Genomic DNA, 22233 nt, shown 5'->3' with positions numbered 1-22233 from the left:
ATCACAACGTAGCAACATATGGTCCCAATGAATTTCCCCTTGGGGATCAATAAAGTATCTATCTATCTATCTATCTATCTATCTATCTATCTATCTATCTATCTATCTATCTATCTATCTATCTATCTATCAATGCAGGAGGGACAGGAGCAGTGTAGAGTGTAGGCATCCAGTGGAACTTTTTACAGTAATTTCTTCCACAACATCTTATTTGGAGATTATTGAAGGCAATTAAATATTGAAGATTATTTAAGCTTTAAGAGGAATAAGGTGCAAAATAACAAATCAAAGATCAATGTAGAGAGAGGGCCTTCTTAATTTTAAGATGCTAGATTAAATTTCAATTTGGGCTGAGACGTGAGGAAGACAAGAAATAAGAAATGTAGCCTAATGGTCAAAACTCAACATCGTTTCCATTATGTTTACATTTGTCAGTTCTGGAGTCATGCCACAGGAGCCCGCAGCTACAAACTACAAACCCTGCTACGTTCCCTTTAAATAAATTCTCCCGCGTTTTGTCGAAGGGTGAAAGTTCAGCGGAAGTGAGGATTGGATCTGTATTTAAAGGCGCCAACAAAGAAGAAGTGAAGAAACAAGGCACGTAAACCTGCCATCTTTTCGCAGATTGCCATACATTGAGCATATTTCCGTTTGGAATTGCCATAGTCTGTGGTGTCCGTGTTCCTAACTATCAAAACATGCCAGAGGAAACTGCAGCTTCTTCCAGTGCCGCAAGGTAAGGGTAAAATTAAAAGTTAGTATAATGCGTAGCTTGTTGGTCTATTTGTCGGCTGTGTGCTTAGTGTGATTTTTGTTTCTTCGCTAGCTTGCTAACGCAATAGAGATGCATAGTGAGCGTCTACTGGAGAATGGCTGGTATGAATTCCTTGCTGTTGCTAGTTTAATTGCAAGGAAACAGTGTGTTGGGAAGCCACTGCCAACTTTCAGTTGGCGGGAGAGTTGCTTTAGTGCCAACTTGGTGGTTCTGTCTCTGTTTTCCGCAAGCAAGTTGCCGTTTTAGTTTTCTAACAACTAACGCTCTATTATTTTCGCGAATTGGAAAACCCCGAGCAGCCTCTCAAGTAGACTTGCCCGTTTACTTTGGCTAGCTTACCTGCTAGCCTTAGTTCATTAGCTGCTGTTGATGACAAACGTCATCGTTTATGTGGCTAAACGCCGGTGTTATTAAAACGGTAGCATAACGTTAATATTTATCTAGTTGCGATACGTTGGTTAACCTAGTTTTGTAGCACACGTAATGCTAGTGTAACGTTACTGGCGATACGCGCATATTTTAATGTTTAATTGCGCTGAAGCGCTTTCATTTTTTTAAGCGTCGGTGACTTGAGAACTTCTAATACAACGTTAGCTAGTGTGGTTTTCGGCTAATTCTAAATCTAAGCTCAGGAATATGGAGAAGTTATGTTAACAGAACTTATGCTATTGTCTTGTGTAAGGTGATGCATCCAGACGGTTCGGGTGAATGTACTTCATACACTCGAAATCTGAACGTGGTTGACAACAAGCCGACTCCCCTAGACTTGGTTTACTTGAATCACTTTCATGTAGTTATTGTTCGCAACAGGGAAGTCCTTGCTGGGTGGCAAATATGGAACGCACACCTGCCTGAAATTACATGAATCTTGTTTATGTTTCAGCATGGATGAGAAACCCTGTTCATCAAATGCAGCTGCTGCAGCAGAAGGGTAAGCAATGTGCACACGCTCACACCCCGACTCTTCCCTAATTGGTGGAACCTAATTAAAGTGGAGCAGTAATGAAGGATCTTTGATTTAACCGGTCATGTTCTTACCTTCTCAGCCTAGAGGATGTACTGGAAGAGGCCAAGAAATTGATTGGCACTGGAAACAGGCACATGGTCATGGGAGACGTAGTCTCAGCAGTCAGTGTGTTCCAGGAAGCCTGCGGCATGCTGTGAGTATAATGTACATGCTTGAGTTTTATACTTTAAAACTCAAACCACTCTTCTCCTGATAACATGAAGCCTACTTTGTTTAGGGCTGAGAAGTATGGCGATACTGCTGACGAATGTGGAGAAGCATTCTTCCTTTGTGGAAAAGCCTTGCTGGAACTTGCCAGGTACGAGCAAAGTAGTTCCTGAGCTCTCTTTATGCCAGAATGTTTACCTGTCATAGAGGAATCCAGTTGTAAATTAATGGTCAATTTGATTTTTGTGGTGCAGGATGGAGAATACTGTTCTTGGCAATGCTTTGGATGGAGTTCCAGAGGAGTCTTCAGAGGAGGGTGAAAAACAGAATGACTCCAAGATTGAAAGTGCAGATAACCTAGATGGTAGGTATTTCACTTAATTATTCTTTTTCCTTCGGTCATGCTTTTGGAGCTCTGTCTGAAGGTTTGAATAATTTATGGCAGCTTATTTTTTAATACTTAGAATTTACCTTAACACTTCAATATTTAACTCATTGACTGCCAGCCATTTTCAATGCAGAGAGCATTTTGACATTTTCCAAGATTCACAAAATATTGACTAGATAATACAACCATGATTAAAATGCTCCTCAAACTGCAAATCTTATCAGTCATCAATGTTGCTATAGATTCAGGATGGTAGACATGGCAAGCACCTTGCAAGTCTTGTCAGTCTATGGCAATATCTAAATGTAAATAGATTATACAGTTCAAGTGTTTTCCATTCTTTAACATAAGAGAAGTAAGCTTACTACTTGCATATTGGCTGGACAAAAACGAAATCTGCGGTGGAAGATTGGTGGTTATATCTACAGCCGGATACTATTGCCCAAAGTGGCAGCCACCTAGCGGGTCAGTTTGCTAGTACATTTTGTTTACAAGTCTGCTTTTTAGTGACCAGCTGTGCCTTATCTTTCCCCAGCCCACCCTGTTGAAAAACGTAATTGGCAGTGAACTGTTGTATTTCAATTTGACATGTCATTGGCAGCCAATGAGGTAGCTACAGCACATTTAAGCAGGCACAGGAACTACATATGCCTGCACTAATGTACATGTTTGTGGCTATGTAGAAAAAACAAGGGATGAGCTTCGAGAGCAGGTTTACGATGCTATGGCGGTGAAGGAAAATGAGAATGGTGATTCAGAGAAAACCGAAGGGACCCAAGACAAAGCTGCAGAGGAGGCTGCAGAAAAGTCGGAGGATATGGTCGTGGAAGCAACTTCTGAAGTGCCTAAAGAAGTCCCTGTAAAAAAGGAGGCTGGTGAGAAACCAAAGGAAGAAAAGCTGGCCGAGAAGCAGACCAAGGAGGCAAACGGGGAAGAGAAATCTGCCAAGAAGCACGGAGATCTTCCAGAAAAAGATGGCGATGCTTCTGCCACCAAGTCTCCCATGAAGAATGGCGTGAAGGAGTCTCCTTGCAAGGATAAAGTTGAAACGACTGCCTCTGAGGAAGAGCCTGCCAAGACTGAGAATGGCGTGAAGAACTCTGCTGAAAATGGTCATGGGGAAGAGCCTAAGGAGGATGATGAAGAGATGGCAGGAGGTAGAATGAAATGATTGGGGAATTGGCAACACTGGGGATGAGGTGTGGGTCTGGTGAAGGTTCCCTTGCACAATTTCTCCTGCTACACAGTGGACACTGCTCCCTCACTTGTACAACACGGCTATACTCCTCCCACCAACGACGCCTCTGTTTGCATGATTCTTCTTCCATAGATTAATTTCCCTTTGTCTTTCAGATGATGATGACGACGATGATGATGACGAAGATGGTGATGGAAATACTGAGGATAAGGTTTGCATTTTGCTTTATTTAGTAATTGATCAACCAGTCAGAAGAATAAGTTTGGTTAATTGTTAGACTTAAACTTCAACGGTAAACATCAGTGTAGCTTAGATTTCTGGCAACTTCACATAGCTCTTTTTCTTCTAGTGCTCTGGCCTAGTTTGAGTTGCTTGTAAACATGCCTCCAGAGTGAAGCACTGTAGCTGCCTCACAGCTCTAGCTGTTGACTGCAGCAACTTGAGCTGGGCAGAACAAATAGTTTTTGGTGTTTTTGTACTGGTAGCATTCGGTGACCATCAGATCTATGTGATCAATTGCCAGGATTCTCCTTTAAATGTACACGCCTTGCTTCCATTCACACAGGAGAGTGAAGATGAAGTGGGCAACCTTCAGCTAGCATGGGAGATGTTGGAGGTGGCTAAAGTCATTTACAAAAGGTAAGGCTGTGTGTTTGTGCACATGTGAATCAGGAATTTGAATCAGGAAATCTTGAATCAGGAATTTGGTAATATGTATTTATTGTTTTCCTATAGGAAAGAAGTCAAGGAGGACCAGTTGATGATGGCACAGATCTTCTTGAAGCTTGGAGAAGTTGGTACTGAATCTGGTATGTAAGCCTCTTGTATTGGTGCCCAGGAAGTTCAATTTCTGGATGAGGCTGTGCTTCTGTTGCTCACTACTTGTCTTCTATTTTAAAGGCAACTATGGCCAGGCCCTTGATGACTTCCAGGAGTGCTTGGCTCTGCAGCTCAAACACCTGCCACCTCACAGTCGCCTGTTGGCAGAAACTCACTATCAGCTGGGCATAACCTTCAGTTTTACAGACGAATACAAACAGGCCATCGACCACTTCAGCAGTTCCATTAAAGTGATTGAGACCAGAGTGGGTAAGATGTCTTCCGGTGCTCAACCTTTTGTTTATTTTTATCCAGAGCCAATTTCTTTTTATTATTTAAACTCCATTGAAACATGCTTGAATACATGTTTACACTTTAATAGACATTCTTTTAGTACAAGGGAAGTGGTGTGACATGGCATCTAACTCAGATGTGAACTGCTGCTTGATCTCTGGTAGCCATGCTTCAGAAGGCGATTGACAAGGCCGAGGAGGAGGCTGTGAAGGAGGAGCGAACGGAGCTGGAGGAGCTGAAGCAGCTGCTGCCTGAGATCAAGGAGAAGGTGGAGGATGCCAAGGAGAGCCAGAGGACGGCTGCTGCTGCTTCTGTCGCTATTCAGCAGACCATGGTGAGCAGCCTGAAGTGTAGAGTTCTTTCAGGTCTAGTTTTCCCAAAAGTGTGAAGCTTAATTCTTTTCTCTCCTCCTTCTACCTGCCTAATGGTATTCAGGGTGGGGCCTCTACATCTTCTGCATTTCCAGCTGAGAACGGTGCTGCTTCATCTTCCTCTTCCTCAGTTATTAACCAGGTAAGCATTGACAACCCAAAACCCTTTTTTCCCCCTTGTTATTGGTCTGAATAATCACTGACTTACATCTGCCTTAGATTCCAGTAAAAAAGCCAGCTGAGGGGGTGGCTACCGCCAAGCCTGCATCAGCATCGGACATCTCTCACCTTGTGAGGAAAAAGGTGAGCGGACTAGAGGCTTTCAGCTCCACCTCGGGGAGCAAATGGCATTCCCTGATATGTCAATGTCATGTATGCAGCGTCCAGGTTCTGAAACCATAAATCCAATCCATCCTGTCCTCCTAGCCCTATTTCATTTTTCCCATAAGCTAAGTGGAACTACCTGCTTCTCCCCTCTCCCTTCCCATCTAATCATCTCTAGAGCATCATGCCCTTCTCCCCCTTTTCATTTTTTCTGGCATGTGTAAATGGCATTTTTCTTGGAGATTTGAGTGTTTGGTTGAGGTGGTTGTGCTTGCCGTTGTGCTGTGACTAGTGTTGTGATTTAGTGTATCAGCTGTAGTATGTGCAGTTGTGTGCTTGCTCTCTGGCTTGCCGCTTGGTGGTTGTTTTGTTTGTTGTGGCTTTGGAGGGAGTAGTGAGTGAAGGCGTGAAGTGTGATTGGCCCGCCAGCGACGCACCCAAAACCCATGTGTATTGTCCCGCTTTGTGTTCCTGAACAGAGGAAACCAGAGGAGGAGAGCCCAAAGCAGGACAGTGAAGCTAAAAAGGTCAAACAGGAGACCACAGTAAATGGCAGCGGCGACTCCGCAAGCAACGGCAATGGAGTTCAGGAGAAAATGGAACAGGAGGCGAGTTTTGATAGGATTACTAGACATCTCCTTGCCCCGCTTTAGACAAGGGGTCCAGAGCTCCTTCCCAGAGGCAATTCCTGTCGGTTACATCAGTAACCTCTGCATTGCGATGGAGTGCTGGTCCAGTTTCAAGGCGCTGACTTTTGTAATGAAGGGAGGAAAGGAGGCAGCAGCTTTTTGACCTTTGGGGGTCCCTACAGGGGATACCCGGTCAAGACTAGCAATTTTGAGCTGGCTGGCAGACTCTTAAGATTCTGTTCAGTTTATTTTTCTGTTGATTGTGTGTTAATGTTGTGTCTTGTCTCGTAGGCCTCGGCGTGATTCCATTTCCCTGGTGACCACCAGCGAACCCTCTACCAGCAGAGCATGTTTCCCCCTCTTCAGACAAAACCTCTGTGTTGTAAATAAGTCCCTTTTTTCGTCACTATGATCTTTTCTTCCTTGTCCAATTTTTGTAAAATTGTAGTAAAAAATCAATAAAGAATATTTGCAAAGCAAATTTTTAAGTTTCCAGGTTTCTGTTTATTGCATTAAGTGATGTGTTAAAGGGTATACAATTGCTGTTTATTCCATTTTAGTTTGGAGTATATTAGGAGTTCTGAGATTTGTTTTGGAATTGCCAGCATAGCCTTGCCCAAAATGCACTGGATTTGAGTAAACTGATCTGGTCTTGGATTAAACTTCCTGTAGTTGATTTCGAGCTGTTCCACCCTCAGTCAGGCATGTCCTGAATAGGAATGTGTTTTTGTAAATGAATTGACACTAAACCTACTCAGAGCTGAAGTCCATCACTGTGACTGGGCCCCATTGGCTTGAGTGCTTGCCTGTTCAGGGAATGATATCCCAGTTCTTGGTGCACCACCTGGTGGGATGGATGGCAATAGGCTTGTTGACATTTATTTGGGATAAGTAATGTAATCCTGTATGTAGATTTATGTCTATATGGTTAGAAATGTTCTGTGGCCTAACAGATTAATGGTACCTGTTTGAACTGTGATGCCAGTTGCCTGGAGAAGACCTGCGATTGGCCTTGAAGTGCCTCTGGTATGAGCTGGTGGAGGGGAGGAGTGGACATTGGCTTCAGTGTGTCTTCTGCTTTTAGGAAGTGCAGGAAAGACCTCTGTGCATCCTAAGGAAAAACATCAGTTTGCTAATCAATTAAACTTGTTTCTTGAAGGTTTTAACCCCCCCCCCTTTTCATGGCTTTTAATAGCTAAATGTATGTGTTTAATGCTATTCATGCCGCTATCACCTAGTACAATGAACACCACTCAAATTCTAAGCAGTAACCTATATCCATTGTAGGTGTGTGAATTCAGATGGGAGAACAATGTATATAAAACCAATGGCCTCTTAATCCAGTTCTGACCTAACATCACTGCAAGGGAATAAGAAAGACAAAACCTTTGCTGCTGGTTGCTCCAACTCTTGATGTCTGCGCCCGTCGGCCACCTTCACAAACACACTGGCCCCTGAGAGCAGCTGCACCTGCCAGGGGAATGAGGGACTCCTATGAAGCTTCACTGATGTCTTCATATCAGTTTTGTTTTGTTTACTTTAGACAGAGATGGAAAAATCTAGTTTCAGAAAGTAAAAGTCCTACCACATATCTGTGCCAACCATTCATTTAAACCAGCTGATTCTAATTAGCACAACTCTTCAGCTAAGTGCACACAGGTAGAACCAATACATGATCGGACTGTTATACTCTGGAGCTGGAGTTTTCTAACTCTGACTCGAGAAGAAAGCTTCATACCTTATTATTCTGCAGCAAACCTTCCAGAACATGTTTGCATTTTCCATTTCTTAGTGCACTTAGCACTTTCTAGGAAGGGAGTAGTAGGCAGAGAATACCAATGTGACCATTTTCATTATCAGTGTCATTAAAGTAGTTTATTCAACATTAAAATAAATGCAATTTTAAGGCAAATCATCTTTCCTCAAAGTCCAAATTTATTTAATTATTTTTTTTAAAAAGCATTAAAAAAAAAAAAAAAAAAACCTTCCCACCTGTGATGGAGTACCACTGAATAGAGGCAGCTGATAGCGGGCTGTGTTGCAGTATCTGTGAGTGAAGATGGGCACAGCCGTCCAACATTGCTGTCCAAGTTTCAGACAAAATTCCATGTTCTGACTGTCATTGCTGTCGTGCGTGTGTTCAGATGCCTCAACGGGAACGACGGACACAGCATAGAGGTGGATAATGGCTGTCATATACCTATGGTACGCTCGCTGATGGAAAGACTGCAAGGTAAGATCAGTTTCCTTTATTGTGCAAGACCATGTGACCAGTCTAATTAAGTATTTTGGAAGAGTGGATTTAGAAACCTCTTAAAATAACAGTAAGATAAAACATCTGCAAGCACCATGTATCCATCTGACCATTGGGGGGCACTGTAGCTGCTGTTAAGAACCAGGCACTGGATAAAGTTGGGACGGTCATGGGCAAGCCAGGGAGGACCCTGATAGGCAGCAGCAGGGGGGGAGAGAGTGCATGTCCCCATGGGGAAGGCACACCAGGGCAGGTTCAGAGCACTCTCAACACAGACCTGCAGTTATAGAGCACACCATCCACACATCACCACATACAGTACCACTCTCCTCCAGCCACCGCACCGTCACAAGACCAGCACCAAATGGATTGGCTTTGTGCCTCCAACTCACTTTGAAGCCGTCTGAACAGGAGTAGGGAGACACGAGGTTCAGGTTAAACGGCTGTGGCCAAGTGTAGTCCACATGGCTCAGTTTCTGTACTATCCAATCACCAATCTCCAGCTCTGATTTGGAGTCCGTACCCCAGGAGTCCCCAGCGATAAAGAGGGCTGTCTCTCGGACACTAACGAATGACCTATAGGAGATTCAATAATGGTCATTGTTATATAAAGAACTGCCCATTCCAATAGATGGCAGTTGCTCATGTGTATCTGTAGGAACAGGTTTAAGGGTTCATGTAACCTGTGCATCATGGCAGCGAGTAGCCGTGTTTCTCCAGGAGTCGGCAGTGCAGAGCCAGAGTAGTACACCCTGCCGGAGGGGCTCAGCTTGGGGGAGAGCTGCTGTGGCTGCTGGCTCTGGGGCTCTGTAGGACCAACTCCATCAGTGGGAGCACTGGACACTCTCACCAGCACAGTGGCACAGGGAACAACCCTATGGAAACATGCAAACATACCCTATCGGAAATCTGCCGTTAAATCTTTATTGGTTTGGGTGGTTGGATGAATTTGTGTTTTCTCAGTCTATTTACTTTTTCCAAAATTCAGAAATGCAGAATGTAATCAAATAATTTTGATGAATAAATCAATCATTTTCAAAAACAACTGGCGTGCACCAGCTCTTGAGTTTTTCCAGTTCCTGTACCTGCTGGAGCTGGCCAAAGCCTGTGAGGAGAGATGAGTGCCTGGACACTGGTGGTACAGCCTGAGCTGGTGGGCACCCTCATTCAGACACACCTGTCCCCAGAGCAGAGCACACATTTGCACCGTGTGGCATAAACAGCACATTCATGTGAGGTGTACAACAAATGAGAAAGAACAAATAAGAGTCCAATAGGTACATCAATTAGAAGTAACAAATGAATGTCCAACAAATTAATGTTAACTCACATAAAGGTCATTTTGGTAGGGAGATGAGAATCATTAACATGAATGGGCGTGGTTACCTGCTGTGGATTGGTGTCTGCACTGGCTTGTGTATCACTGCCAGACTTCACAAATAGTCCGAGAGCTGCCCAGCCAATGGTGACAGTTTTCAGGCTAAACTTATCCACTGTGTACACCTTTGAAAAGCAAAGGCACAATAAATTGTACATCAGTATGCTTTTTTTAGTGACATTCACTCTGTTTTACCTTCAGTAAAACGGTGGAAGAAGTTGGAAGAGTTGGGCATCGTAGCTCCAGCTGAAAGTTGTAGACGGGTTCGAAGATATTGCTGTCCAAGTCAATTCCTGTAGCTATGTCAGGACCGACTCTGAAAAAAACATTGACATTACACATTTCTCTGCTTTGAACATTTATGTTCAATACACTACAAATGATTACAAACACACAGGCTGTGTCGGCCAAAGAGGCCTATCCGTAATTTAAATGCCAGGGTAAACCCAATGTGAAAGTGCATTGGTTTCCAGTGACATCATTAATGAGGCTCTTTTAAAGTGGTGTTGATAAAGTTATCATCTGATATGGCTCACTGGTTGTAATGGTGGTCAAAGACTCCACCCATGACCCTACTGATGGTGGAACAGTCTGGGAGGAAGCGAGCACCATCTATGTGCAGGATGACCACATTGCCTTGGCAGAAGGGTTGCATTGGAGGTCTCACTCTCTCACTGAATCCTGCCTGGGGACATCAGAGCTTAAACAAATAGTATTCCGGAAGAATACAGTGCCATTTTTTAAATGAGACTGTTAAATCACATTCCAAACTGATGTAATTAATTAATTAGTATGAGGGTTATATTTGGAATAACTGTAGAGTGTTTTGTCTCCACAGCTATGTGATTGACCCTAACCTCACAGCCCAGTGTCGGGGTGTTTTGGTCAGCACTAGGAACAGGTGACTCAGGAGGGAGAGGGAATGGAGTAGCCTGTCCACTGTAGATGTGCAGTCGAATCTCAGCAACACTGTAAGGCTTGAAAGGTTTCACCAGGCACTCATCCGGCTATCACACACACACACACACACACACACACACACACACACACACACACACACACACACACACACACACACACACACACACACACACACACACACACACACTTGAACAATCATTCACATAAGACTTTTAAAGACAAATATACTTGCCCACAAAAAAAATTAAACAGAATATGATAGGGTGAGTAATAAGGTGACTAATCTGGCTGCATACCAGTGGGCTGAGAGTGACGACAGGAGGGACAGGTGTGCAGTAGAGGGGGACCAGGTGAGTGCCTGTGTTCCAGATGCTCCCCCTCTCGTCTCCTCTGGATCCCTGGGCTTATCAGGAAAAGAATACAATCAAATCCACCTCCAGATCACTTCATCAGACTGTCAAGCACAGACCCATTCTCACATTCTCAGAATGTTGACCCAACTCACATGTGGGCCCGGTGAGTCTGATGGCCCCCCAGGCTACGACACACTCCTCATGTCTAGCGAGGTTTCCTGCCAGCACGCCGCTCTCCCAGGGCGCCACCTCTCTCTGGCGCAGGAGGCCTCTGTGGGGCACAGCGCCACCAGTGGGCAGATGGTAGAAGCGCAGGACTAGGATCAGGTCCTCTCTTGGCTGGACAACAGGGAAGCAGGCCTGAGGGGAAGTCATACGCTGTGTTATGATCTCCCTTTTGTACATGTACGGTAGGCATGTTACACAGGCAAGCCAATACCACGACGTTGCAACATAGAAGAAAAAATCCATAAAATACTGGTGAAAGTGGAAGCAGTAATGCTAATGTTGACAGTGGAATCAGTAATGCTAATGTTGACATTCAACTACTCAGTGAAATGTTCAGTGGTGTGAGAGGTGTAGTGTGTCCACACTAGAGTATGAGTGCAGGAGCACCTGCTGTTCTCCATAGATGAAGTGTCCGTGTGTGATACAGGAAGACACTGTGGAGGTGGAGCAGTGCACTGCAGATAGTCCGCACATGATGACCTACAAAGACCATCAATGAACTGGTCACAATCACACCTTTAGCCTTTAAAGCAAATGATCAACAATTCTAGTGTGTGTGTGTGTGTGTGTGTATATTTGAAGTGTAGTTTGACCTTGAATGTTATGGTCCATAAATGTCAGAGGACAAAGTGAATACTGTCTAATACAATCATATGTGAGTCTTTAGTGAAGCGTTAAGTATGTACTGTAATTGAATATTGAATATACTGTATGTGCTGTCCATAGTTTCAGAACTGACCCCACCTGTCCAGAGGTGAGACTGTAGCCGGTCAGTCTGACACTGCCTTGTCCTGGTGCGGCCCCCTTCACCCTGTCTATGATGACTCCAAACCCGTCCATCTTCCTCTCCTTCTCTCGCACAGATTCTAGATCACTGCAGTCCGACAAATGCAACAGCCAGCGCTGAATTAGTTGAACCACATTAGTAAGACTGATATGATCAATTGTGTGTAGGAGCAGGCTTCACCGAGTCTCTTGTGCCTGGCCAAACTTATATGTTAACTAAGGGAAGGAAAAAGGCAGCAAGCACTTTGCATATAAACGTGTTTTATTGCACGGACCTATGCAATAAAACGGATCTATGCAATAAAACACATTTATATGCAAAGTGTGGCCTTTTTTCTTTTCTGAGTTAAGACTGATATGATCCCATAATTCTATAAACAGGGGTTCAACTACTGTGCAGTGTTATGACGACTTAAGTGCTGAAAGGATATTTGAGTTAAAGTTGGTATTAAATTACGTGGATGACATGGATTACCTATTACTATAAGTCTATTGTTCAACCAGCAGCCAAACTGATCGTTGAGAGACAAAAATGATGATACAAAGAAAATTATTGTAATGAAAAAGTTTATTGTCGTTAAGTTAATTGGGTTATTTTTGAAGTGTCAATAGGAGTGGTGAACACTCTTTTTCACACACTGGCATGGATAACTAAATAAAATGAAACAGTTCAGATACATAGAAAAAAGAAAGGTTAAGACCATGCTGTCCTTTAAACGTTTATGAAAAGACTCATCAAAATAGGCAAAGAGTTCCAGATTGGCAATCATTTTAAAATAATTTAATAAAAATATCACGCATGAATCAGCACCCCACAATTATTGTGACACAATGATGTAGAAACTTCAATCAACATTCACAAAGGTGAGAAAGGGGCCCCAACCCTGAGCTCTGAAATACTGCGATGACATGAGGCCAAATGATGCAGAGAGACCAGTCAAAAAGAAGAGGATTCTTTCAGACTATAAAATGACCGGTAGAATGCTAGAATGATGTGAACTTAAGTGAGACGTGAGGGTTGGGGCGTGGTCTCTTTCTCACCTCTGACTGGACACCTCCCCAGCGGGAGGGTCCGCCTGATCGATAGAGGAAGGAGCAGAGAGAGCAGAATTGGAGGAAAGCTGCAGTGCTGTCAGATGAAGTGGTGCACTCCCTCCATATGCTCCAGGGGCCTGCAAAACAACAAGCTTATTTTCACAAATTCACTCAGCCCCCACACACCTCGACAATACTGAAATGTCTCTTTCACCAACACAGTGAACGTGTCAGCATGTTCTTGGGGATAAATAAATGAATGTTTCCTACCAAGGCAGGGTACTTGTAGTGGCTGGTGTCACTTGGATCAATTCTAGCAAGAGACTGAACCTCACCATCACGCGCATTTGTCACTCTCAGGCATAACTCCATATTACCGAGCTGTAAAAAAAAAAAAAAATATATATATATATAGACTATAAACAACTATAAACAGCTCAATCAACATTGCTAGTCATACCATACACTAGTGTAAGATACATTGCCAGCCAAGTTATATGAGTGAGATTACGCAATATATTCAGGTTCATTCATGGGTTAAGTGAGCTTTTCTAAGTGTGAATGTGTCACACAGCGGAGAGACAAGAACACCATGTCGGGCCATCTATGGGGTGTCCTGTGCCAGGGTGCTTATATACGTAGTCACCTGAGACACGGAGTTGAGCTGTCCAGATGACAGGGATGGTTTCACAGGTAGGATCCTAATGGGCACCCTCCAGTGGCCACTCAGCACCTGGTTGTGCTGGTCAAAGAGCTGCAGCCGTGTCCACCCATGGGACACCAGGTCCTGGCCATACGGGTCCACACCTCCAGCTGCCTGAACCTCCACCAGCAAGGAAAGTGACGGGGACGGCTGGATCCTTCAGGAGCATTCATGATGGTATGAGACACAATTAGCTTTGGAAGTTGCTGTGGATTTAAAAAATGACCTAGAAATAGCAACACAATGCAGAATGCACTAATTGAACTGTTTTGACGCAGTGTCAAAAGCGCCTATGATCTCTGCTGTTCAGATATCCACTGAAGTTAGCATGCACACCAGAAAGCATCAGTACAACTCTCTTGTAATACCACGTGGCACCATGAGTTGTCAATGCATTAATCACAATGCAAGTCAATGGAAGAATACTGTGTGGCTGTGCTTGACAAGCTTCAAAGATCCTTGGTCAGTATCACATTTGTGACTCATTTCCCAGAACAGTTCATTTGATTAAATTAGTCATGTAGACTAATCTGATTACATAAAAACTTAAAAGACCAAGTTGTTATTCTGACCTGGGCACTGGCTGCTTGGCAGACAGGATGGCATAGTTGCCAGCGGGCATGCTGTAGGGGTAAGGCAGAGACCCAGCAGGTTGGCACTGCACAGGGGGCAGGGGGGTGGGGTGACCCAGCTCCTGGCCCAGACAGAAGAGCCCTACCACCAGACGCAGCGCTGTGAGGGTGGCATTCACACCAACCACCATATCATAGAAAATCACAAAGCCACCTCTGCAAAAAAACACACACACAGGCTGTCAGACGCTAAGACACCTCACAGAGACACAAACATGAGTAACATAAGTACCAAACATCCACATGAACACATGATAGTCGTGATAAACATACCATACAGAGACATGAAACGAAGACATGAATGGGTATAGATTAAAACATAGACTGGATGTGTGGTTCTGTCTGTGCGCTGTTCTGATATGAAAGCTTCCTTACGCAGGGTCATATGGAGCAGGCCCCAGTGGATCATGGAGGTTCAGGAGACGTCGAGTGAGCAGGGGGGTCTGTGCCTTACGCTGCTCCTTAGCACACCAATGAAGATGATCAATACATCATTACTAATACTACTACTACTACATTGTAACTACTGTACTATGGCTAAGCAATGAGCATGTGCAGAAGCTGTATATATAATCTTATAATTGAACACCACGTATTTAAATGAGTGAATAAACAAACAAATGAAGGAAAGATTTACAGAGGAAGACAGTCGTTCTCCACCATGTGGGGGACATCGTGACTTACACATTTTCCTTAACACCAAATCTCTCATATTCCTCTGGTGTTGGGAGTCAACACTCACCAGAGTAGCAGGGGGGTGTAGCTGAGCTCCTGGTCCTCCAGGAAAGAGGGGTGGTGGTGGGGGTGGAGGGGCTTGGCGGTTCGCCCTGGTCCTCGCCACCTCACGCCGCAGGCTCTCTATCTCCCCCTGCAGGCCTGCCAGCTGCTGCCTCTGCATCAGCTGGAACTCTGCACCTGCTACTGGGTTGGCACGGCAGGGGCCGGTGAGAAAACACTGTGCCAACACTTTTATCTGATACTTAGCCATTGTGCTAGCGAAGCAGCGAAAGTTTCAAGCTCAGAGCTGCAGCTCATCTTCAGCTGACCTGCCTACTCAGCATCCCTATGGAATGTTCTAAGTAAGTAGTAGAACCATGTAAGCCTCTTCGGACTTTTTGCAATAGGCATATATCCTACTAAGGGAAAAAAACATCTCACTACACAGAGTCTACACAGCCTTTACACTCTTGGCCACTGTTGGCTCACTTTCTTTGCAGCTCAGGAACACCTCACACAGGCAGTCAGTGTGACTGGAGGGCCTCCACATCAACTACCACAATAACACAGCAAAACGGGCAAAACAGCGGCACCTTCTTCCCCTCGATGCCTCTGCCTGAGCAGCTGGATCCTGAAGATCTCCTCTTCTAGTTGCCGATTGTCCGACTCCAGTGAGGTCAGCTCCGAACCCACGGCCTGCGGATGGACTTTTACTCCTGGAGTGACCGGTAAGTGTGCAGTGAGGGAGGGGGGGAGGGAATACACTGATCAAAAGAATGACTGAACCAAGAGCTATCAGTTTTAAAGCTGTTTGCCAGCAGATGTGTAGAGGTATAACAAGAGATATGGGGGAAATAGTAACTTTACATGACAAGTAAATGACCTGAACTGAACTGAAAATAACCAATCAATCACCCTCCAACAAATACTGAGTGCACATGAGTGTGTATTTGGATTCAGGATGTATGTGCTCCTAGTCCTAGCCACTCACTTCTCTTGCTGCTCTTGTGCTCTTCTTTACGCTGGCCCTGCTCCAGCGTGTGAGCCTCTGCCTGCAGGTCGTGCATCTGGGCCAGAATCTCCGGCTCGGAACCACCCGACTGCATGTAAGCTAACCTCAGAGACCTGGAGACAGCGCAGGAAGCACAGCAGTGGAACACACAGCCATGTTGGACAAGGGCCTGATTTGGATTGTTTTACAGTGACTTGCACCTATAGCTTCAAGAGGGAGATACATGCAGAGTTAACCAAGTCTGACTGAAGCAAAATAAATAAATAAATAAATAAATTAAAAAATATATCTATAGATAAATAAAATTCTGTATCATTCTGAGCCCGAGCTTTTATGGGCCAGGATTCAATCATGGAGGGGAGTTCAAGCTGGCCATGGTATGCTGAGCTGAAGACTTTAAACCTGAAACCTGATAAGCTCACTTCAGCACAGACAGGGATTTTGGGTCACTTGGCCCGTTTCTCCTACGGAGATTGGAAGGAGAATCCTGGCCAATGGCATGATGAACTGATGATAGTTGTTTGGATAGCTCGCTGCTGACCTTATTTGGTTGGAGAGCGGTCCATCCACAGAGGATATGAGGTCAAAAGTAACATGCTGTGGCCTTCTGTCTTCAGGGGAGTCTGGGGGAGCATCCGCGTCTTTGGCTCTGAGATAACACAGGAGGGCTGGCAGCTAGTTACTCACTCTCTCTTCTCCTCAATCCCTTGTCTCTTTACAAATGAGCTAATGGTCGCATGAGGTTACATTCAATTCAGTGTTGCCTTATACTGTACAATGACATTTTTACTGTAGTCCTTGTCCCCCCCCCCTCTCTCTCTCTCTCTCTCCCTCTCTCTGTGTGTCTCTCTCTCACCCCTGCTGTTGTGGCTGCAGAAGGCTGATCTGTGTCCTGAGGTGTTGCAGGGCCTCCTCATTCCTCTCCTCCTGCTCCCTCAACTCCTGCAGCAGACCCTCCAGATGAGCCGTACCACTCAGTCCAGCAAATGCAGCCAATCGCTGTTCAATCTCTACGAAACACACACACACACACACACACACACACACACACACACACACACACACACACACACACACACACACACACACACACACACACACACACACACACACACACACACACACACACACACACACACACAGTATGGTGAGCATGCAGCTATGTCAGATGGGAATTTTTTACTTTTTGCATGCTGTATAAATTACAAATTTAACAAAGGTGCTCTGTTTTTTTTTATACAATCACCAAAAGGTGTTTATATATCTTTTAAATTCTTTACTCTACACTCTATTCTTTACTCAAGCTCTACATAGCAGCACAAACGTACCTCTCACAATCAGGCAACATTAGGGTTGCAGTTCTGCCATGTACAAGCACTTGTAAATAAGACTGGTATAAAGCTATTATGTAAAAAGAAAAGGCAAGCATACTCGAAATGTGTTAATTGACTACATATTTCAAGGAAAATAGGCTATTGTAAATACTTTTGAAAATGTGACTACAGATTAGACAAAAGCATGTTAGTGAAACTGTAACAGAATCTCCAGTGGTCCATTGAGCGGTTGACCTCACCCTGCTTCTGCTGCTCCAGGTGGCCAGTGTGGGCCCTGATCTCAGCCAGCTGGTGGCCGTGCTGCTCCGCCATCTCTCTCAGCCTCTCCCCACGGCCCGCCTGAGACATCTGAGACACCTCCGGGACCGCTGCAACACTCTAACACACACATCACATTTGGGCAAAGGCGTCTGCTAAATAGCGTAACCATAACATCACACATGCTCACAAAGGATTTTGCTTTTCATAGAATCTTGATGCAAGTGACTTTTTCTTAATCTCATCTTGTTTTATATCCTATCCCCCCCCCCCCATATGTACAATATAGGCAAAGGAATTGACAATTTCACTGCATTCTAGTGCATTAGTAATCATATGCATGTGACAAATAAACATCCTTGTATCCTCTCTGAACCAGTCAATCACAGAAGAATGACCACAAGAGACTTTCAAAACAGTCTATAGTTATTATGTGCATACACATGTATCTTGAGTTTCTTTGGGTAACACTTACATATGTGGCTTCTTGAACTTTACTGGCTATGCAGCAGGACACAGGCATTCTCTCATATAGCTGAGGTTTATTTAGGTAAGAATAATAGAAAGCTGAGCCAAAGCCACTTGATTACGTCTGTATGAGGAACGAAGAGATGATCTAATGTGTGTCTCAGGTTTGTTTAGGTAAGGTGATTTTCATAGCACCGATGAGGTAATGGTCTCACCTCTGAAATTGGCTGCTGAGTTAGACTGCTCATACTCTCCTGAATGGACATCCTCAGCTTGAGAAACTGAAACATTGTGAATATGCTTGTGAATATGCTCTGCTTGTGAATATGCTCTTACGCTTTCGCAAAGTGTCTGAAAGTATATATTTTTCAATATGTAAACAGTACAACTTGCAATAAAAACTACTGGCTCACTCTACTACTACAGTATCATAAGGTCTGCTGTGGTCCTGGATGCATCTCCAAGCATGAGCACTAGAAATCAATGTTCCCCAAGCCCCCCAAAATGTTGACACAGCTACTTCTTGACAGCCTGGGTTGCTGACACTTCCACTTCTACTGAGGGAAGGCCAGCCTGCTCCGAGATTTCCCCTAGTATGGCCTCTGAGTTAGTGCTTCTCCGCTTACCTCATTGGTGAGTCTTGTCAGAGCAACGCTGTCAGTCGTGCTGCCCTGGGGGTCACCCCCCTCGTCCCCGGCCTTGCTCTGCCTCAGATGCTCCGCTCTCAGCTGTGCAGTAGAGATGGAGGTGGTCAACTCACTCTCGTGCTTTTACGAGGCCAGAGTGACTCATACCGTCTATGTTTGCTTATTTGACATTTCAAATGACTTCAAACACCTCTAAAGCTGTGCAGGGTAGTTTAAGTCCACCATAACAGTTGGCACACACACACACACACATTAGGCTTGATTTGTCCACAGAGTAAGCTTAGCCATTGTAATATGAGCTCTCCTGATAGTGCTGTAATTCCAGCTCAAACACCCCAGTCAGATAAGAGGACAAAGTGAGAAGAGAGGTGCTGTGCATTAGGCGAAGTGAGAGAAAATAAGCGGTGTGTTTGTGTGAGAGAGAGTGAGGGAGAGATAGACGAGAGGGATTCTCACACTGATAAGGTCAGGGGTGCGGGTCCGGCAGGGCCCCGGCCCCCTCCAGGTGCTCCTCTCGGGTTGGGCGAACTCCACGCGACCCCGTCGCAGCACGGCCGGGTCTCCGATATCACTCCCCAGGCAGAAGCGAGCTTTGTGCTTGTCCAGGAGCCCCCCCGACCGGAAAGCCATGTGGCAGTCACGGCAACTGAACTCCTCTGAATCCCACATCTATGCGGCTTTTGTGAGACCCCTAATGAACTACATGAGATGCCCCCTTTAATTCACTATCTCACAGATGCTAACTGAACTTCTCAGGTTTGAAAGAACCCATTCACTCGTGGGGTAAAAGGCATAGCTGTGTTAAAGACCTGAGCAGGTTAAAAGCTCTGCCAAGATCCTTGGTCACCTCTTCCTATTTCCTGCTTTCTTTCTGTTGACAATGACTGCTAGGGTGACAGTTAGTTTGTTAGTTACAGTCACTGTTTATCACCTGCCCAGGTAACATGGCAAACAAGTAAAAGGGTGGGGAGAGGACCATATGGAAACACTAATCATAAAAAGTCTTTTGTGCCCAGGAGAAACTTTAGCAACAGAGTTATGTACAGCTTGTATGAAAACACAAAGGCCATTATTAGTGTCATTTTTTGAAATTCAACGAAAGGGTAGACATGTTTGGCAAACTGATGCAAAATATTTATTACAATTTTCTTCTGTCTTTTCCTCCAAGATGCAGTAGTTTCTGTTTGTCTTCGTCTCACACAGATAACCCCCCCATACACGACACCTTTATCATTTTCTGAAATCTGCAAATAATGTTATCAAAATAATCTTCCAAAACTCACAATTTTTATTCTTATATTTTTTACAATCCACCCTGAATATCAAGGCTCCAGGAACAAAATAATGCAAAACAAAACTAGTAAATGTGGGAATTTTATACAGCTGTACCAAAATAAAAACCAAAAACAAAGAACCTTAAGTGTGTGATAAGCCGTTTATGCCCTATCAGCAGAAATAAAGAGGTACCAAAACAAAAGCAGAAATCTGGTGAACCATAATTTACAACAGCAGTCCCTCATGAAACTAGAGAAAGATGGTGCTACACCTTTTAAAACAGCAGTAGGGAAACTGGGTTGGGCATGGGGTTGAAAGTCATAAAATTCAGAACCTTCGGCCATTTCTCTTAGTCATTGGGTATCAAGTAAACAAAACTTCGAATCACTCTCCAAAGCATCATCCCAGTATTCCTCTCAGCCTGAGCCAGACCATCAGAAAATCATTAATGCCAAAAAATCAAAACATGAGACGTCATGTTTCACCAGAGCTGACTAACCTGGTCGCCTTTGAAGATAAAGCATTTGCTCTCTTTCTTCACTCTTGCTAAGCCCTTACTGGCTACATTCAAACAATGTAAGGATCGGTGTGCTTGCTTTGAGAATTGTTTTTGGATTACAAAAAAAGGACCCAGCTGTAAACAGAAGATTACAGGAGATCTTTCTCGTGGTGCTAAAATAATTCTAGTGAAAACAGACTTCTCTAACAGAGACGAGAAAGGAACATGTTGCGCGTCTTTTAATCGTGAGACGTTAAAATCAAACAATGTTGAAGTAAACAGCACATCATCAGAGGGACACACCTCCACCGAACATTGCATGTTCCAGTTAAATATTAAGCATCAGCCTTCCTCCATCTGAACCCCGGCTCTGAGACACACCCCACACAGAGCTGGTTTTCAAAGCATCATCATCCAACTATCTCTCAATAGCCACCACCAGTAGGTGTCATGGGGTTCCAGCTGTGTCCATGATGGACAACCTGCTCTGAAAACCGGCTTAAAGAGGGGTCCTTCAGGACCAGGATTTAGAGCGTACACCCATTTTTTTTTTTTTTTCATTCACTAGCTGCCGTGCATCATAAGACAGTGCACTGTGTGTATAAGTGTGTATGTTTGAGGGGGTTGGTAGCTCATCACTGCTGTAGATGGTGAAAGACTTGTGTTCCTTGAGGGACTGGGAGCTTCGTTGGTGGCAACGGCTCACAATGATTGTTTTATCAACACTAACACTACGAATTGCTTTCGCCAAAAAAGGTGTCAAAGCCATTTTTTATTTATTCTTTTTTTCCTTAAAAGAACATTCTGATGAAGTTGTTTCATGTTAAATCAGGATTATAGTTGCTGTTATTTGTGAGTTAGTCTTTGTTTTTCCCCAAGCAAGAAAAAAAATCAGATGCTGTGTGACTTTTCATAAACATTGTTTTTTTTTCCATATTTTTCCAAGTTCCTGAAAAATGGGACAACAAAAGGAGAAAATGGGCAAGAGGAAAGGGAAAGATGAAAAAGAAAACAAAAATTGCCCTCATGAGTGGATGACTCATGGCATGTTATCTTTTTTTTTTCTATCTGGGATATGACTGATGTCTCTTGTGCATGAGATCTATTTTTGTTGTTTTCATCCATTTTTCTCTCTTTTCTTTAAATAAAACAGTGTGAATGGAAGAGAGCGAGGGGCTGTAGTAGCGGGATGGGTGCTTGTTCAGGTGGTGTGTGAGTGGGAGGGAGGACGTGGAAGAAGAGAGGCGCTGCCCTCGTTAGGTGCCCTCGTCGTCAGACGTCTGGCTGCTGCTACTCGTCTCCGACTCGGAGCCCTCCTCCAGGCCCGTCTCCACCGGGCTCCGCCAGGCCAGTGGCATGGCAACGCCCCGTGGCCTCACCAGCATTCCGTTGCGCCCCAGTCCGTTCTTCCTCAGCTAAACACACACACACACACACAAAGTCAAGGCCGATACAGTGCAATATCACTCATCTGTGCCAACCATTGTCTGAAGCTTTTCTGGACCGGAGTGCCAAGGCAATAGGTTTAAAGCCCAAGGGTTATTTGCACTGACAGAAAATATACACATAACTGTACCGCTGTACAAGCTAGTTGCTTTTAATAGCATCCTTTTAAATGCATCAAAGTAAGAAAAGGTGGGAAAAAAAAGCTTCCATATACCTGTTCAGTTTTAGCCTGAAACTCCTTCAGTTCATCTTCAGTCAGAGGCAGGAAGTTGTCATCGTTCTCCGGGTGCTCCTGCCAGCCCATGGCCTTCAGCA

At 44.4% G+C, this 22233-nt stretch overlaps 3 protein-coding genes across 6 annotated transcripts in view; 1 reads left to right on the top strand and 2 right to left on the bottom strand.

The window, feature by feature from the left end:
- Positions 1-573: 573 nt before the first annotated feature.
- Positions 574-6453, top strand: nasp (nuclear autoantigenic sperm protein (histone-binding)). 2 transcript variants are annotated; one of them, XM_062556643.1, is made up of 14 exons: positions 574-736; positions 1659-1706; positions 1822-1935; positions 2020-2100; positions 2204-2313; positions 3691-3746; positions 4101-4174; positions 4271-4344; positions 4436-4624; positions 4813-4982; positions 5084-5161; positions 5239-5322; positions 5823-5951; positions 6264-6453. In XM_062556643.1, the coding sequence occupies exons 1-14, from the start codon at positions 699-701 to the stop codon at positions 6273-6275; spliced, it is 1257 nt and encodes a 418-aa protein (XP_062412627.1). In that variant the 5' UTR covers positions 574-698; the 3' UTR covers positions 6276-6453. The 2 variants fall into 2 exon arrangements, with proteins under 2 accessions (XP_062412627.1, XP_062412628.1); XM_062556644.1 differs by lacking the exon at positions 5823-5951 and having other exon boundaries at positions 575-736.
- Positions 6454-11532: 5079 nt separating this feature from the next.
- On the bottom strand, positions 11533-19367 carry ccdc17 (coiled-coil domain containing 17). The gene is made up of 15 exons (XM_062556499.1): positions 19155-19367; positions 18678-18779; positions 17565-17703; positions 16848-17001; positions 16533-16640; positions 15971-16104; positions 15573-15695; positions 15005-15183; positions 14638-14723; positions 14203-14418; positions 13574-13787; positions 13198-13308; positions 12934-13064; positions 11851-12009; positions 11533-11586 (listed from the first exon to the last, which is right to left on the bottom strand). The coding sequence occupies exons 1-14, from the start codon at positions 19365-19367 to the stop codon at positions 11973-11975; spliced, it is 1947 nt and encodes a 648-aa protein (XP_062412483.1). The 3' UTR covers positions 11533-11586; positions 11851-11972.
- Positions 19368-19963: 596 nt separating this feature from the next.
- Positions 19964-22233, bottom strand: part of gpbp1l1 (GC-rich promoter binding protein 1-like 1) — a 16386-nt gene continuing 14116 nt past the window's right edge. For all 3 annotated transcript variants that reach the window (XM_062555567.1, XM_062555569.1, XM_062555568.1), the window contains exons 11-12: positions 22133-22233; positions 19964-21887 (exon numbers count right to left, since the gene is read on the bottom strand). The exon at positions 22133-22233 is cut by the window's right edge and continues 2 nt beyond it. In XM_062555567.1, the coding sequence (XP_062411551.1) occupies positions 21729-21887; positions 22133-22233 (260 nt within the window). In that variant the 3' untranslated portion in view covers positions 19964-21728. The remainder of the gene's footprint in view (positions 21888-22132) is intronic.

This window comes from Sardina pilchardus, chromosome 15, assembly GCF_963854185.1.
Source record: "Sardina pilchardus chromosome 15, fSarPil1.1, whole genome shotgun sequence".
In the NCBI taxonomy this organism is placed as follows: Eukaryota; Metazoa; Chordata; class Actinopteri; order Clupeiformes; family Clupeidae; genus Sardina; species Sardina pilchardus.
Note: the sequence above shows the minus strand (reverse complement) of the source record. Positions and strands in the feature narration are given on the sequence as shown.

Coding starts and splice junctions, on each gene's coding strand:
- nasp (XM_062556643.1), top strand. CDS start 699: ATGCCAGAGGAAACTGCAGCTTCTTCCAGTGCCGCAAG. Junction 2,314..3,690: donor AAGTGCAGATAACCTAGATG/GTAGGTATTTCA, acceptor TTTGTCTTTCAG/ATGATGATGACGACGATGAT. Junction 5,323..5,822: donor CTCACCTTGTGAGGAAAAAG/GTGAGCGGACTA, acceptor GTTCCTGAACAG/AGGAAACCAGAGGAGGAGAG.
- ccdc17 (XM_062556499.1), bottom strand. CDS start 19,367: ATGTGGGATTCAGAGGAGTTCAGTTGCCGTGACTGCCACATGGCTTTC. Junction 14,724..15,004: donor TACACCCCCCTGCTACTCTG/GTGAGTGTTGAC, acceptor TGGTGTGCTAAG/GAGCAGCGTAAGGCACAGAC. Junction 13,788..14,202: donor GCCAAGCAGCCAGTGCCCAG/GTCAGAATAACA, acceptor ATGCTCCTGAAG/GATCCAGCCGTCCCCGTCAC.